Raw genomic sequence first — 17,409 nt, 5'->3', positions numbered from 1 at the left:
CAGGACGGACAAGGTCCATTCAGCAGCATGGTTCCTATATAAAATGAACATGTCGTTTCCCACTGATATCCCCATTTCACATAGGCAAGCCTTTGATGCTACTTTTGCATTCTATTTGCATATTGCACGTTTGAATTTAATGAGATTTGGAAAGTCTATGTCTCCTTAAAGTGGTGATGCTAATTATATATTGTTTTCATTCTTTTGAAATCACACACACAAAAAAAGTTTTCTTTTTAGTTTTAAATCACAGAAGGGTACAGAGTATTTCTCCATCTAACATGTGTATATTTATACCGTGTTCACTGGCCAAGCTCCCCGGAGAAGAAAAGAGAATAAAAAGGACATCATTCAATTTAAATACTCGGTAACCTTTCCACAAACAATTGCTGACAGCCAAATCATTATTCTCTGGCAAAACTTTAAATCTACTGTAATTTGACTCCCTTGTTAATTAGGAAACATTTATCTACATTTGTTTCATTTTGGGAGTCCATTTAAAAGGAAAACTACATAATAACTGCATTTGTTAATGATTCACAACAATCACAAAATCTATCAAAAGGATTTGAACACACACACACACACACACACACTAAAATAAAAAGCAAACATCCACAAGTCTTTTTCCCATTTTAAGTGGGAAAAAATCCAGTAAAATTCCCTATTTTTAAACTTTTATACAACATCTCTTAAAATATATTCTGCATTTTATTTCAAAAAATGCATTTTATTAAGAAAAAAAGAAGGAATCAATTACAAATCAGGGAATCAAGTCATGGCATACAACGTTCCAATGCATTTTGTTGGCATACAATGTACCAGTGCCATTTGTTGCAGTTTCTAGCAGTGCACACCACAGAGGACTATGTGGCTTCACCATTTATAAACCTGTTCACATTCCAGCGACCGGCAAGGTTAATACTGCTACTAAATAAAACAAACACTCAGAAAAGATTCAGAGCTCTGACGATGGCTGCATTCATCTTCGCATCAAACAAATACCACCATTTCTATATGAGACCCTTCCCTTACCACCACAGTACCTTCAGTTCAAAGGAAAACAAACAAACAAAAAGGTATGCCATTTACCAATACGGGTCCTTCACAAACTACTAAGTTAATTCGGGTCCTTAAGATTCAGTCAGGCATTTACAGAAACATCAATATGGATATATGCTATGAGGAAAGACTGGTGGGTTTCCAAGAAGAATTAACAAAGAAAACATGGAAAATAAGGTGACGGTCATGGTGAGTTTACAGATTTCCAAATTCATGGTGCACACAAACTAAGGAATCTAATTTCCACTTGGGAGGCACTTGAAGGTGGGAGCAGGAAAAGCTAAGTGCCTTTATTATTTAGTTGGCTTATGGAATTCAAAGACAGTTCCAGGCTAGCATCTTGGTTACAGAGCCTCAGAATTGACTCTTGTAACAGTTCTATAAGGTTGTAAGTAATTCTTTGATCTCCTAGTGCATGTATACGCTCTTATCAGAATGGTCTAGTCAGTGGGTTATATGGATTCTTGTTGAGAAGTTAACTGTCACCCTGCATAAGAAGTGACTATAATGACAGTTTAGCGTTGATCATTCAACACACTCTCCCTGCTTACAGTGAACATTCTTTTATTAGTCTACTGCTTGTGCAGAAAAAGGGGGCACAGTCACAGCTCAAATGGCAAAAACTGTGTACAGGAGGTCAGCACACAGCAAAATTTACGCCCAAAGGGTTGTATGTGTTAGAAAGGAGAATGTAGCACTAGGCTTCGATTTCTCTTTTCTCTAATAATATTTCATGGAATATAGTCATGGGAGATCAAAGAAACACTGGTGATAAACTTCAGAAAAACACAAATATAAACGTACAAAAAAAAAAGGATATAAGGTTTGGGGAAAATATTCTCAGTAGTATATTTCCTTCGAGGTATTACAGTTGTAATTAAAAAATACTTTTTTTGCTGTGCTAATAATTTTTTTATATCAACAAGTTTCATTGAAAACTGTTTACATTCTTTGGGAGATCGGAATTCATCGGGGTCTTAACTACTGTCACCATTAAACAATGACAACAAATTAAATCGAAAACTTCTAAAGGTAACACACCACATTCTGACAACCACTGTTCTTTGAGTCTTTTTACATATGAATTGTATGTTCAGCGTTAAAGTCTGACACTCAAAACTGAATGTATTCAAAATCATTGCGTCAAATAGAAAAAGAGCCATATGGACAAGCAAAGAACAATAAAACATTTTTCAGGACTATCAATGTATTGGATGTAACACAGAGAAAGGCAAAGGGGCTTTATATACTTTTGGCCACTGCAGATGCAAACACCAGCCAAAGAGGATCTTAGAAGCATTTCCAGGTCTAGGAACAATACCACAGGGAGACGAAAGCAAACGCAGCATGTTCTCAAATAAAGCAAGGTCATCACAGTCCGATTTTCTTTGTAACCTCTAATGAAACTTATGTATTACAGAGTTAAGGAGACCAGGGCTACAGTTTCACATTGAAAAACCGTAGTCACGAAGCAAGATAAGCTTGTTTTAGATCATATCAGAATGTTTGAAAATTAACAGCAAGATCTAGGTCCTCGCTACATAGGATGATGGCTACGAGAAGCTTGTCGCTGGAGGAGGTCCCCTGGAGCCATCCAGAGCCTGGACATGGCAAGAGGGTAGTGCTGCAGATCCATCGCCTGTACATTCAGTGTAAGAACAGTTCTTGTCCATGGAGAGCCCCTGGCTATTGGAACAGACCGTCCTAATTATCATGAGATGGCAGCTGCCCATCAATCAGAAGAAGTACTCTTTCTGATTTTCATTGACTGCATTTTGTATGTTAAGCTCACTTTTCAAAACAGCCTCGGCACTCTCTACGTTCTCTGACCTTTTTGCCTCGTTTCTTTTGTATAACCTTTTCTGCTGATAAATGCGAATGGCTATAGCAGTGATGCAAAGCAAGATAAAGATCACAACCGCTATCAAACCTAGAAAGAGAGGAGAAGAGAAACATAAAGTCAGAATTTTTGTCAGGAGAGAAACTGGGTTGACTTCATTACTTAATAAGTCCTCAGAAACATTATTTCCTGCTTAAATCAAGCTTCTACTTATATAAATTGGAAATAAGAAAACTTCGGGTATTTCTGATTCCAGCAGTATCACAATATATTGAGTTTACTTCTGAGTTCTGCCAACCTTGTGGGTTCACCTCCATTTCCGAATGCACATCATCTTGGATTCACTTAGTGCATTAGTATTTAACACAAAGTGTAACCTAGATAACTCTTATACCGTGTGGCCATTTCCTATGGACAGGTTTTAATTGTTCTAAAATTAAAAAATAATAGTAAGTAGAAAAAGAGTCTAAAGTTTTTATAATTAAATGTGTAAGGATGAAGTTATACTGTTGAATAATAGGAGTAGATTATGTATATGAATAATCCTAATAAACACAGATTTGAATATAAGGATACATTTCAATCACTTCCATTTAAGGAATCTTGTTTTGAAACTTCTTGTTCTAAGCAAAAAATTTAAGCACTATGATTTTTCACTATGCTTGTAGTTATCAACCTGGCTTTGCATTAGGTCTGTAGTCCTCAGAGATGAGTCTTATAATCCTCTGTAGTCCTATGAACCCTGAGGTGGCAGGGGGAGTCCTTAATATACTTGGGGGGAGGGACCCAAAAGGTAAAAAGGCAATCTTAGGATTATTCTGAGATGCCATTTTCATAGTGCTGAAATTTCCACTGATGGTATAAAATGAAACTAGATCGAATCCCTGGTACTTAGTGCAAATGAAGGCATGGATACTCAAGCATAATAATAGTCATTGAATTTATTATGTAGAAGATCTCACGCTGCCAATCAAAAGCCAGATATGTATAAGAATGCTTTAGGTGAAGCAGTAAATGCTGCTCAGTGTACTGAATCTCATCCCTTGACTACAAGTCTTTTTAACATTTTGTGTGTTGAAATGGGAAATCTATACAATGCTCTCCAGGGGTACTCTGAGGATAACGGGCTGTCTCCAGGAAAACACCACACCATGTGGAGGCCTGAGCTGTGATCTGAACAAGCCTCTCTGTGCTGCATGTAACACCACTTTTATTTAAAGAATAACTAACAGGCAAACTCTGGTTGTTCAGGTATGGATAACTGGTGGAAATTTTCTCCAAAATGAAGTTCATCTGTCACTTCCAGAAAGACAACTCACAGTATGCATTGTTAATGATAAAATTCACACTTGCAATTAAAAAAATAAATAAAACAGAATTTAGAAAACTCATCAATCACCATGAGTTTCATAGTTCCTTCATATCTAAAGGCTTTTCTGATGAGATCAGTGGAAGTATCAACTAATGCAGGTTTTCAGACAAAAATAAGTATATGAAAATAGCAATGCCTATCAAATCTCAAATTGCAAAATTAAGATTCCATTCAAATATAAAGTAGATGTATACTATACAACTGGAATAGATTTAACTCAGAGATGCAAAGGTTCTTATCAGTCACAATAGACTCCAAAGCACATTACTTACTAACCAGATTCTCTATGGTAGATCACAAAATTGGCAAGCCAATTTTTGGCTAGGTCAACCTCACCTGAGAAAGGTTGCAATTAATATAATACCAATGGGATAACAGACTTAGGTACATGAAATCTGAATAGCTTACTAATGGGTATGACTACTTTTGTTATTACTAATTATATTAGTAAAGAATAATTTTAATCAAAATATCCATTTGTTATTCATAGTTTATGTCTCAGGAAAACAGTTAATGGAATTGCTACAAATCTGTGTCTGATTTAAAAGCCTCTGACTTAAGGAGAGAGATTTGAATAATTTCAATGGAATGTGTTACAGAAAGCAGCCCACTACAATTATAGAGTAAATGTCACTATTACATTGGCTCAGATGGGGCATCCAGCCAGTCAAATCAGGGATGATTTCTGAAATATTTTATCTCCTTTAATCTGGAGTAAGTTTTATGTCAGGCCTTATTGCGCCCAAGAAAAACCTTGATCTCACCTGTTATACTAAATGAAATTAAAAAATAATAATTAAACAAAATATTCTGTATAAAATTCAGCCAACTGCTGTGTTCTATGATGTTGCATCCAAAGATCTGTATGGGACTGTTCTCATGAGGAATCGTAGCTTTCTGTCTGTCTAAACCTTGTCTATCCACATCTAGGTAGCCTGGCCAAACACCCCACAGCATCTGGGTTACTACCTTAGATGTCTTATTCTCCCATCTTTTACTACTACCCACCCTTGTTTTTTTGTTTGTTTGTTAAATGAAGAGAAGGATCATGTAGGATGTAGAACACAGGGGAATTAGCCAGTTTAGAAAATGCTTAAGTGGATAACTGTAGTTACACAGTGGTTGCAATTTATGATAATAGACAATGGGCAAAAATTGTACGGCAATGGTACAGATGGAATAACACCCTGGAGGAGGATACACTGTGATTTAGCAGATAAATTACACACGGTCCAGATGAGGCCTTTGAGCTTAGATGGCCACTACCAGCTGCTCTATTTCTGTAGCTCAGTCCCTGTCCCTGCAAAGTTGAGAGCTGGTTTCATGGACTCTGGAGAACCCCCGAAGGACAACCCTTCTATATTATCTCTCTCTGCCATATGCATATGAGCTAAGTAAGAATTTCACAGGTGAAATGTAATTTATTTTTGCTGTTGGATGACAGTACAATGAATTATAGCACATTTCTTCCTTAACTCTGTAATTCTTATAAATGACCTTTGCCCAAAGCAACAATAATAGTCTAAAGATTGAGCACTTGTTCTAACATTGGCTTGACTCTACCGTGCCCTATACTTATTTCGGTCATGGTATCTATAGTTACCTATATCTATACTAAATAAATGCATAGAAAGAGTGCTATCATGAGACTGAGATAATTTTCTTGGTGAGGAATCCTATTTTTAAATATTAGCACATGATAAATCTTATAGCTTTAAGTGAGTTTTTTATTGTAAAATATACTACTCTCAGACATACTATTATAACTATTAACTACAAATTATTCTAACTACTACTCAAAAATTTTGGGGGGCTTTTCATGTGATCAAATGGGAGTTCTACTCTATGTATCTTTAATTTATACATCATTAAGTTTAGAAAGAGAAAAAGTAATAGAAGTAGCAATGGTCAGAAATACTTGACCAGTATTTTTGCTTCTAAATAAAATCCTAACTACTATAAGAAAATTCAAGTCTAGATAGCTAGGGGTGTAAAAATAGATCCAAGTGGATTAAGTATTAGTAAAGCCCAGTGAGTTGCTAAAATATAAGAATAATCACATCATGTGGCTATGCAATAGCATATTTACTTTTGTATGTCCATATCACATTCAGACTGTGGAGAAAAGCTAAATTACTTAACATTTCAATAATCTGATTAATAATATTCTTAAGAGCATTAATCAAGAAGAAAAAAGGTTTATTTTTGGGGTTAGTTCTGAATAAATTATATCTCAGAGAATATGCTGTCACTTTACCAGGGAGATATACTTTAAGAGTTTTTCTGTTAATTCTCTAATTTAAAATTACTAATCACTTCTAGTCCATCAAGCTAGTATGTGATTAAAATACAACTGGGTGTAATCTTCATCAATAGGAGCATCTCCATCATGCAAACAGCCCTTCTATCAAGCATGAAGGCAACACTAGATATGTGCTTCTAATGTTGGTTTTCCTACTTTCTACATGAACCTTGGTGGAAACAGAGATATATCTAAAAACCCAAAGAAAAAAGATACTCTCAGATATATTCAGAATCCCTGAGGGCTTGCAGTTGGCCATTTTCAAGCTCAATAACATTCATTATTACCATTTTGCAACTGCTCTTTGAGTGTGATGCTTCAGTGAAATTGTCAATTATTTATACTGAAAGTTTCCAAGGAAGCCAAGTTTTTAGGAAGATTCTAAAAGACAATCCAGCACAAACAGTGCCCATCCCATTGCCTTCCTGACATCCTAAGTGATGGGTGTAGATTATTCATAGAGAGCGTCTACATAGTTACCATTATTAGTAATGACAGTAAGAACCAAGGAAGGGGCTGGGGTTGTGGCCCAGTGGTAGAGTGCTTGCCTAGCATACACGAGGCACTAGGTTCAATCCTCAGCACCACATAAATGTAGAATAAAGATATCGTGTCCACCTAAAACTAAAAAATAAATATTAAAAAAAAAAACCAAGGAAGAGCTCATCCACATGTCCCATTACCTCCAATTACTGCAGAGTCACTTTTGATTGCATTAGTGAGGGGTTCTCTGTCATCCTTTGTTCCAGAATGATCTGCAGTTAAAGCACACAAAAGGGACAGGGGTCATATTGCTAAGTCAAAGAAACAAAGTTTGAAAATGTACGTTAATGTGTTAAACTAGGTCAGAATGCTAGAAGGGACTGTGGCATCCATGTGAATTTTTAATTTAAACAATGTCAACTGCAACAAATAAGAATATACAAAAGAAATGTGACAGAGAACTGAACATTAAACAAAAGAAGCCCTTTCTAGAAACCTGTCTTGAAAATATAGCAAAACAATAAAATCAGAAGTTTTCAAAACCCATGGACAAGCTGGGCTTGTGACGGGGTAGGGGGAAAGTCTTAATTCACCTGCAAATGAATGGGTCCTTTCCCTTGATGTGGCGTCAGTGCCAGCAGGGGCCACACAGCTGGACTCGGTCACATGCCCTGTAATGGTGACAGGGGCCGGGTGGCTGGGGTGCAGAGCAGCCTTCAGAGGGGCCACATGGCTGAGCTGCACTGCAGAGAGACAGCCCATGAAGCCCTGGGCACCAGCCAGCGCCGTCTCCTGGTCCACATCACTGTGTTCTGTAATGCCAAAGATACACCGGGATATTAACAATAATGAAAAGTGAAAATGGGCAATGACACAGAAAATGAATATTCCGGGGGTTTAATGAAATAGCATTAAATATACAGCTACCAAAATTTCTTTGTCCTCTATCTTTAATAAAAGCATTAGGTCTGTTAAGTCTTTCTACAACTACTGTGGAGACTTCCTAGGTTAATAAAAACCATTTGTAAGTCCGGCTAATTGAGAATGATCCAGCAAATTCTCTGGAAATGATTAAAGGCTCCCTAAGAAGAAGAGGTCAGGTTATGAACTAATGAGAGGTCATAATATTTCAAATTTAAAAACAGATCATTAAAATGTATTTATGAGAGGGCTTGTAGTCAGTGCCGAGAGGTGTCCTGGATTTAGAAATGACTTCTCTTCAGCTTTTGAGATTTAACCCATGGTAATAACAGAAGCTAGTAAGAACACTGGCCCTGGGAATACCCTTACCAGCTGCTCCGCCTGCCAATGTGGTCCAGTTAGATACTTGCTGATCCCACCCAAACATGCCAGGGGACTGATACTATTATGTGGTAGAGGCCATCCTCCAAGTGACTGGGATGTCTCCTTAATTAGGTGCAGCCCTGAAAACATTCATACCTCATTGTGCTTTATGTTTTAATGAAAGTCTGTTACTTAGAAATACATTTGTGCCCTCCACAGATAAGCCTTCCTCCCACATTAAAGAAAGCATTGGACTGCTCTAGAACAGAAATTGGCTTAAATGCCAGAATATCAATTCATAATTTTACAGCTAAGAATATGTCATATACGTACCAGTTGTTTTGCAAGCATAAAATCTAAACAAAGGGAATTTATTGCAGACTTTAAAAAATTCTAATATTATCAGACTACCATGCATTCTTCCATCCAAAAGGATCACAAAACAGCAGGGTTACTCTCCCTTACCCTGCACATATGTGGACACAGACAAAATTTGCATTTTGTCTTTCTTTAAAAAAAATAATACAATAGATATTAAGTATTTATTAGGTACAAATTATGTGCTGGGCACTGTTCTAAGGGATTTTCTATTATGTTATTATTTCAATTTTATAGTAGCCACATGAGTATTATATTCTGATCATACAGATGTGACACTTGGATCCAGAATGTTAACAATTTGACTAATCTATAGTCACTGGCACTAGGTGCTGGACTCCAGGACTGTTGGGAACCAAACCATAGATTTTTTGGTTTATGATACTCTTTATGGTTGCAATATTAATTCCTTCTCTGAGCTTGTATCTTCCACAGTGTCTATCTTCATTTTGTTTTGGGTTTCTTTTTGGCTTGATGCTAGGTTTTTGTTTTGTTTTGTTTTGTTGTTGTTTTCTGGTACTAGGGATTGAACATAGGGGCACTTAACCACTGAGCCACATCCCCAGCCCTTTCTTATATTTTATTTAGAGACGGGGTCTTATTGAGTTGCTTAGGGCCTCACTAATTTGCTGAGACCGGTTTCAAACTCACAATCCTCCTGCCTCAACCTCCCAAGCCTCTGGGATTGATGATAGTTTATAAATGACCCTGGGAAACTTAACTCAGGTTGAACCTCTCTTTTCTTATTATAACAAGGTTTTTGAAGAAAAACCATTTTTATTCACATCTTATACCTAATGACAAAAATACTGATGGAATGTTTGGTATTATGAGAGTCATTCTCTGTAAAAAGGAAACATAAGATTAGAGCAATTGCATCTCTTTCCTGTGGGGGCTTTAATCATTTCCAGAGAGTTTGCCTTATCCTTCTTAATTAGGCATACTGAAAAATGTGTGTTCATTAACCTGGGAAATCTCAACACCAGTTGTGGAAAGGCTTCAGGTATCTAGCTCTTGTAACAAAGACAGAAGAAGCAGTGATATATGTATTGCTGTTGCATGAACAGACTCAGAACACAGGTATTCAGGCCCAGGTGTTCTAGTTCTGGGGGCCATGTCTGACACCCCTGCCTGCAACCACTACAGCTTTCCTGTCTCCCTAAATAAGGATAACCCTGAGGGAATGTTACTCTGCCCCCTCCCCACACACACACATACACACACGACTGGGAGCTTTTGAAGCATGTGATTGGCCCTCGATATGCACCATCTATGCTGTTTAATAGTCCACTACCACAGAAGCTGCTCATTTGATTGGGTACACAGTCCACCCTCTGTTCCTGTGGGTTCCACATCCACAGATTTGACCAGCCTCAGATCAAAAATATTTGTTTAAAAAACAGTGTCTGTATTAAACAAGCACAGACCATTATTGTGCATTATTCCCCAAACAATATAGTATAATGAATGTCTACATAGCATTTACACTGTGTTAGGTACCATAAGTAACATAGAGATGATTTCAAGTACATGGGCAACGTACATAGGTCATATGCAAACACTGTGCCACTGTCTACAAAGGCAATTGAGTATCTGTGGATCCTGATGTTCACAGGGTCCTGAAACCAACACCCATCAACGTGAGAGAACAACTGCACATTCAAACTTACATATATTCTAGAGAATGACAGCATTCTTGTTTGGGGAGATTTTTTTTTAACTTAATGAAAAATTTTAAAAAAAGAAATATAATAGTAACATAATCAGTATAGCATTTTTCCCATTTCTTCTACAAGGTTCAAATGTTGAATAACATTTCTAGAGGCTTTTAAAATAATCGTACCTTTTGAGCTGAAAAAAATGGAAGAGTCAAATTCATATCCCTTAAAAAATCTGGCATGAGGCATATTTTGAAACATCATATTTCCAAACCAAATGCACCTTCCCCACTTAGAAATTATCATGCAAAAACCTAAACCTTTAAAACTTGAAACTTAAAATTTAAAACTTGACAGTGAGCTAGTGTTTACTATTTTCAGAGCTAAAGACAGGAAACAAATTCCCTGCAATTCAGGTGTCTTGCATTTTAGGAGAGAGGACAGATAATAAGCATAGAAACAGAAACGCAATGAGAATTTCCAAGAGCGATAATACTGTGAAGAAAATAAACTGGCCCAAGTGATGGAGGGAACCTGGAAGAGGAAATTATCTTGATGGATTAGGTTATTTTTCAGTGTGTTTATTTTAGGGAAGACTCTTTTCACAGTCCTATTTACCTGGTCCTCTATGGATATTACTACCATACCTTCTGTCTCTATTCTTTCTTTTTCAAAATTTGTAAGATTCCTCATGATTTTGTCATGTTTATTGGATGGTTCCTAGGTGAGAGTTTGTTCTCACTGTTCTGTAGAGAACATGGTGAGCTCCTTCACTCTGTACCCACAGTTTTTATTGAGCCTAGAACATTTCATAGACTGTGCAAGCAACAATTATTTTCTCTCCCCTTTTGATCTTTCTAGAGTGACATTTGTTTACATGAAGTCTCCTTTGTACATTTGTACTTTATTTCCCATCCTGATTTCTATCATTTAGGGCTTCTTTCTGTGTGGGTCAAATGCTTTTTACTTATTGATCATAAAGATCATTCTTTCCAGTTGAATGTTTTAGTTTGGGGGGGAAATCATATTTTTTTTAGTTCCTCTGATTCTTTCTGTTGCTTTGCTACAATTTTCTTCACTTGCTCTTACTACATTCCATTCATGCTGGCATGGTCTCCTCGAACAGCTCTACTCTTATATGGATTCTTTCTGGTTGCTTTGCTTTTTCCTCCTCTTTTGTTGATGTTCAATTTGTTTAAGTACAAAGTTTTGTCCTAAATTTACTTGCTGGTGTTCAGTAACTTCCTGCATTATTTGGCTGAAATACAGTGTATTAGTCAGGCTTCTCTAGAGGAACAGAATCAACAGGAAGTACAATTATAAAAAGGGGATTTATTAGGTTGGCTTATGCGACCAGAAGCTGGATGGTCCACAATGGCTGTCTGCAGGCTGGAGAGCTGAAAGAGCCAGTAGCTGCACCATCCAAGAGGCTGCAGCCCCAGAACAAGAGGGATCAAGGTGCTACCCTAGTCTGAGACTGAAGTTTTCTGGAGAATCACTGAAAGAGTCCACTTTGGAAGAGTGAAACAGCATGAGTCCAATATCCTCAGATGATCCCAGCAGCAATCAAGAACTCATTCAAGAAGAATTAAGCTAGTATCTGCTGCTTCTTCCTTGCTCTTCCAACTTTTATTCCATCCAAGCCCTCATGCTATTGGATGGTGCTGCCCATGCTTAGGGAGGGTCTCCATTTCAATTGGCTATCCCACCTGCCAATCATTCCTAAATATACCCTCATTGACACACCTATAAGCCTCTTAATCATGGGCTTCTCTTAATCCAATCAGGTTGACAATTCAAATTAACCATTACACACAGAGAACAATGTAGCGGCCTGTGGCCCTGGAACTGCAACACAGTGGCTTCAGAGCACCTTGGAGTCTTTTCTCCTCACCCAATACTGGAATGGAAAGGACCTGACCCAATCTCAGCTCATCCTAGGCTCTGTGGGAAACTGAGAAAACTGGCAAATCCCTGTTTTCTGATGCTGATATTTTACCAAGGGACCCAGGGATCTCTGTAAAGCAAGCATTCCCCAGGACCCACAAAAGTCAAATTCTCTCCCTGAGATTTCTCTAGGCTGGTCCCCAGACACTCCAACCCAGAAAGTAGGGAGACCCAGGACAGCTGTCTCACCGGCACTCTCTAGATTCATCCTTCCTGTTGGGCTGGAGACCATGACTCCTGGTGTTGAGGCCATCAGTGGGTGGAAATAGTACTGACAGTGGAGGAAAACTGCAAGGGACTTAGCCACTATCTTCCCAGAACTGAATCCAACAAAATAAATAGCTATATCCTTAAGTTGCTCAAAAGCAAGGCTGACCCTAGAAATATAGAGCATCGGGGCTGGGGTTGTGGCCCAGTGGTAGACCGCTTGCCTAGCATGCAGGAGGCACTGGGTTCGATCCTCAGCACCACATAAATGTAAAATAAAGCTATTGTGTCCACCTAAAACTTAAGAATAAATAAAAATAATTAAAAAAAGAAATATAGAGCATCATCTATCTGCTTTGATCATTATGCTAACAAAGCCAATAAGCAAAAATATACATCTTTCCTGTTATCTGATTCCTGAAATGCCAACACTGTGAATAGGGCTAGAAAAAAGAAGGTAGAGGAAGGAATTAGAGATAAATGTTTCTCTCCAGCAATCCTGATAAGACCACTGTGTTTTGGATATTTCTAGTTATAAACTTCTTAACTGACTTCGATTCTTGGATGGTCCTGCCTATTAAAAAATAAGCCTCAATTGTCTAGGCCAACAAAGGAAATGATTTCCATTTGTGTAAAAAGGAAAATTTTTAGCAAAAGGTCCACATGAAAAATGGAGTACCAAGAAATTAGAGTTTGATGGAGTGCCTTTCTATCACAGAGCAAGAACTGTTTCTGGAAAGATATGACAGTAAGTGTAAGAACAATTACAAGCAGTGCTTTATAAAATTTCTAGGGACTCCCATAACCCCAAAAAAATTAAATATAAAAACTCTGAAAACAAATATAAGTCATTGAAAATGTCAAACCAATGAAAAGGGACCATCTTTAAAAAGAATTTCAATATCTTTAATCCATAAAGATAAAGATAAGGAAGACTTTCCAGAAAATGGTGCAATGAATCAAAGGAAGAGCCAAGGCTAGAACCAAGCTGTGCTCTATTTCCTTGTATATAATTACACCAAGACTCCACAAGAAAAGAGTGGGGGAAAAAATGGCAAAGCATGCAACAAATGCTATGTAGATAATGGAGAAGTTCATCATAAAAAGATATTTATTCGCCTGCCAAACGCACTGCTCTGCTATATGAACTTGAAAACCTAATTAATACACAAGTTATTTACAGGTAGCTATCTCACTCTCACCTGAACTTCTCTTTTGCTCTCAGCACAATCTGTCTCATCTTAAGTATCATTTGACAAGATATGTGCCCAATCACAGTGACCTTAAGAAATCTAATTAAACTTTTTTATAGACCCCCTTGGCTTTGAAGCCGGTTGTTCTTAAAATATCCTTGAGATTGAAGAGTGTTCCTAAAGCTCTCCTGGGGAGAAGGAGGAGACATTCTCTTCCCTCAGACCACACACTTTATTTACATCTGGCCTAAATCGCCACTGCAGAAATCGGAGTGCATTTCCTGGCTCTGCAAGCTCTGAAGAGATAAATGATCCCAATGGGTCATCGCTTCTGAGTATACCACAGCTACCGCTCAGAACCAGCGAGAACAGTCCTCGGGCTTTTAGTAAACTCTTCTCACATAAAAATCAACCCCTGAACAAAACTCAGAACTTAATTTTACAATCATTTCAGATACAAAAGGCAAGTGTAACACAGCCCATTAATTATGGAGGACTATCCACCCCATTGGTTTGATGAGACCTGGTTTTCCCCATTGCCACTGTCAAACACCAACAAGCTACTGTGTTTGTGCACGACTGTAAATTGGACATAAAAAGTAACAAACAGCAACTTTGAACTTTGCTCAGCCTTTGAATAGTCATTTTTACAATGGGTTAAATGATATTATTTCAAACATGGGCACATTTTCCCATTAGAGGTTTTATGCAACTTTAAGATTATGTAATTATCTTAATTGGGATTTTTTTTTTCATGTGGTAGACCTGTGACCCAATAAAAGCCTCAGGAATTAACCAAACAATTTATACTTGCCTATTTCCTTTGGTCAACTCCATCTTAGAGAAATGTTTTTATACAATTTTCCTATAAACATGTACCTTAAGGGAACTCGCAGACAAATCACTCACTTTGACATTGGAACTTATGACATTATGAAGAATGTACTTAATAAAGAAATGACATCTGGCTCATTGCCTTTGCACAAGGAAGATGAGATTGCAAGGAATTGCCTCTTCTCCGTCTATCAGGACTTAGATCTATCCATGAGTTTGAACTAGAACAACATGTTTTTTTACTCCAATCACTGTTAATAAACATGACTAGCAGATATGAAGCAGTAGGTAATTTTTTTGGTAACAATATCAAATTGTGCTATGACAACACGAAAATCATCTCTATGACTCCATTACACTGAACAGACGACATCAGGCAGAACTCAAATTTCAGACTTCTCACTCTGACTCATCCTGAGATTATTATCACACTGAATCATCAAGTACCTGCTTGCTACAGTCCAGCTCTCCATCTCAAACAAAGCTTTGTTATCCACTTCTTAACCCCAGCCTCTCTTCTATCCACATCTAGTCCTTAATAAATTCATTTCCACATTAGCATAAGTGCCTCATGGTGGCTTTATTTTTTACTTAGCCCTATCTTTTTCTCCTCTTTATTTTAGAAATAATTCTTCTTTTATCATTGCATGCAGGTTTCAAGATTTGGCACCTGAAAATAGACTATTTGGGATTAATGACTTTTGCTTTTATCATTGGTATTTGTTGAAATGTAAGCAGAATTCATGTTTTAGTATGCTTGACTGCCAAGTGAGAACAAGGAAGGGGATACCATCATTAGAGGCTACAACTGTCACCTTACCCCAGAAGGACCACGTGCTCCAGATTACATGTGCCTTGTGACAAAAATCATGATTTTCACCTTATCATTTGCTCTGTAATTAAAATCAAGTAATATGTTTCTTTTGGCATCGTGAATGTTCTTTGGGTTTGGGAAATGTCCATTCTGATCTATATTCAACTATCATGATAGGAAAAAAAAAAGGTATCTTGAAAGTTTCTAACTATGGCCAGTCTAATGCTATGAATGACCCTTTGCAATCTACCTAAGTCTTCACAAGGATGAAGTCACACTATACATTTGAGATAATCTATGACCGTTTTATTTTTTAAAAAGTTAAAAAGCAATGGATCTGATAAACTTTTAAAAGATTTTAAGATCAATTTGTTTTTCTCCTCTTTTAAAATTTGCTTTTAAAATAACTAGCCCATTATCCTGGGAGTCATTTCACAATATATTTACAAAATCATCCTCCTTCCGTTATCTAGGTCACCTTTTTTCTTCCGCTCTAGGTATTAAAGTAAGTCTTATATAAAGGATTCCCGTTCACTGGAAGGTGCTCTTAAAGCTTTTCAGAGGACGTTGGTAGACGGGCGTTCCTTGCTACCTGTACACTCTGTTGACATCTGGCCCAAATCTCAACTGCAGGAATCTGTGTTACCTCTTGGCTCTTCAGCCTCACATCGAATATGTAAAAGCCATCACTCGGAAAGAGTGAAACCATCGACCATCTTTTATTTAAATAAATCATACAACTATTCTAAAGTTTAAGATTATCCAGGCACATAACTCAGAGCTTAATTTTACAGGGATCTCTGAATGTGAAAAATAAATGTAGTCACCTGATAATGGACTCACCTGAGGTGAGCTGCTCAGGTAAACCCTTGATCTTCCAACCACAGCTTGGGACCATCAATACACTACTATGACCAAAGTCATTGAGCCCTATTTTTGCAGGGGATTGGGGGGACTGGGGATTGAATGCAGGGGCACTCAACCACTGATTCACATCCCCAGCCATTTTTTTGTATTTCATTTAGGGACAAGGTCTCACTGAGTTGCTTACGCCCTCACTAAGTTGCCGGGGCTGGCTTTCTTCTTCTTTTTTTTTTTTTAACTTTTTTATTTATTTTTTTATGTGGTGCTGAGAATCAAACCCAGTACTGCAAACATATTAGGCAAGTGATCTACCACTGAGCCATAACCCCAGTCCCTGAGGCTAGCTTTGAACTTGCAATCTTCCTGCCTCAGGCTCCCGAGCTGCTGGGATCATAGGCATGTGCCACTGCACCTGGTGAGTCCTTCTATATTTTAAGTGCAATAGGGAGTTAGAAACAGTTGCCTTCTATTATGGTTTAGACATTAGGTGTCCTTCAAACGCTCACGTGTGAGACAAGGCAAGAAAGCTTAGAAGTGAAGTGATTGGGTTATGAGAGCCTGAACCTAGTCAGTGACTTAATCCCCTGATTGGGATTAACTGGGTGGTAACTATAGGCAGGTAAGGTCCCCTGGAGGAGCGGGCATGCCTTTGGGTTTATATTTTGTCCCCAGTGAAGGGAGCAGTCTCTCTCTGCATGATATTTTGCGTCACCTCAGACCCAAAGCAATAGAGTCAGCCATCTACCAACTGAGACCTCAGAAAAATGAGCCCCACATAAACTGTTCCTCCTCTAAAATTGTTCTTGGGCACAGTAGCAAAAGCTGATGAAACACCATATTATCACACCACCATTAGAGATTGTTTTATTAAATTCATCCACCTCATTTGAAATCTGCCAATAATGTTTACAAGTTATGCCCAAAATTATGCCCACACTTCTTCCTAAGTTTAAGAAATGAGTACTAGGGAAACTCAAGAGAAGACAAGTATTTTCTTTTATTTTGGGGTTTCCATCTATTAAAAGCAGTGAATGGACATATCTTTAAGTCTTTTGTTGAAAATGTATGTCATCTCACTCCAGTCAGAATGGCAATAGTCAACAATACAAGTACCAACAAATGTTGGCAAGGATGTGGGAGAAAGAGTACACGCAACTATAGTTAGGGGGAC

At 37.7% G+C, this 17,409-nt stretch overlaps 1 protein-coding gene across 1 annotated transcript in view; it reads right to left on the bottom strand.

Moving 5' to 3' along the window:
• Positions 1-714: 714 nt before the first annotated feature.
• The window catches only part of Cntnap4 (contactin associated protein family member 4), a 248,507-nt gene continuing 231,812 nt past the window's right edge, over positions 715-17,409 (bottom strand). The window contains exons 22-24 of the mRNA XM_046434879.2: positions 7,653-7,871; positions 7,260-7,331; positions 715-2,992 (exon numbers count right to left, since the gene is read on the bottom strand). Of these exons, the coding sequence (XP_046290835.1) occupies positions 2,799-2,992; positions 7,260-7,331; positions 7,653-7,871 (485 nt within the window). The 3' untranslated portion in view covers positions 715-2,798. The remainder of the gene's footprint in view (positions 2,993-7,259; positions 7,332-7,652; positions 7,872-17,409) is intronic.

Source organism: Marmota monax, unplaced genomic scaffold (assembly GCF_021218885.2).
Source record: "Marmota monax isolate L192 unplaced genomic scaffold, Marmota_monax_Labrador192_F-V1.1 WCK01_AAM20220418_F8-fsc00024, whole genome shotgun sequence".
Lineage (NCBI taxonomy): Eukaryota > Metazoa > Chordata > Mammalia > Rodentia > Sciuridae > Marmota > Marmota monax.
This window is presented reverse-complemented; position numbering and strand designations above follow the sequence as displayed.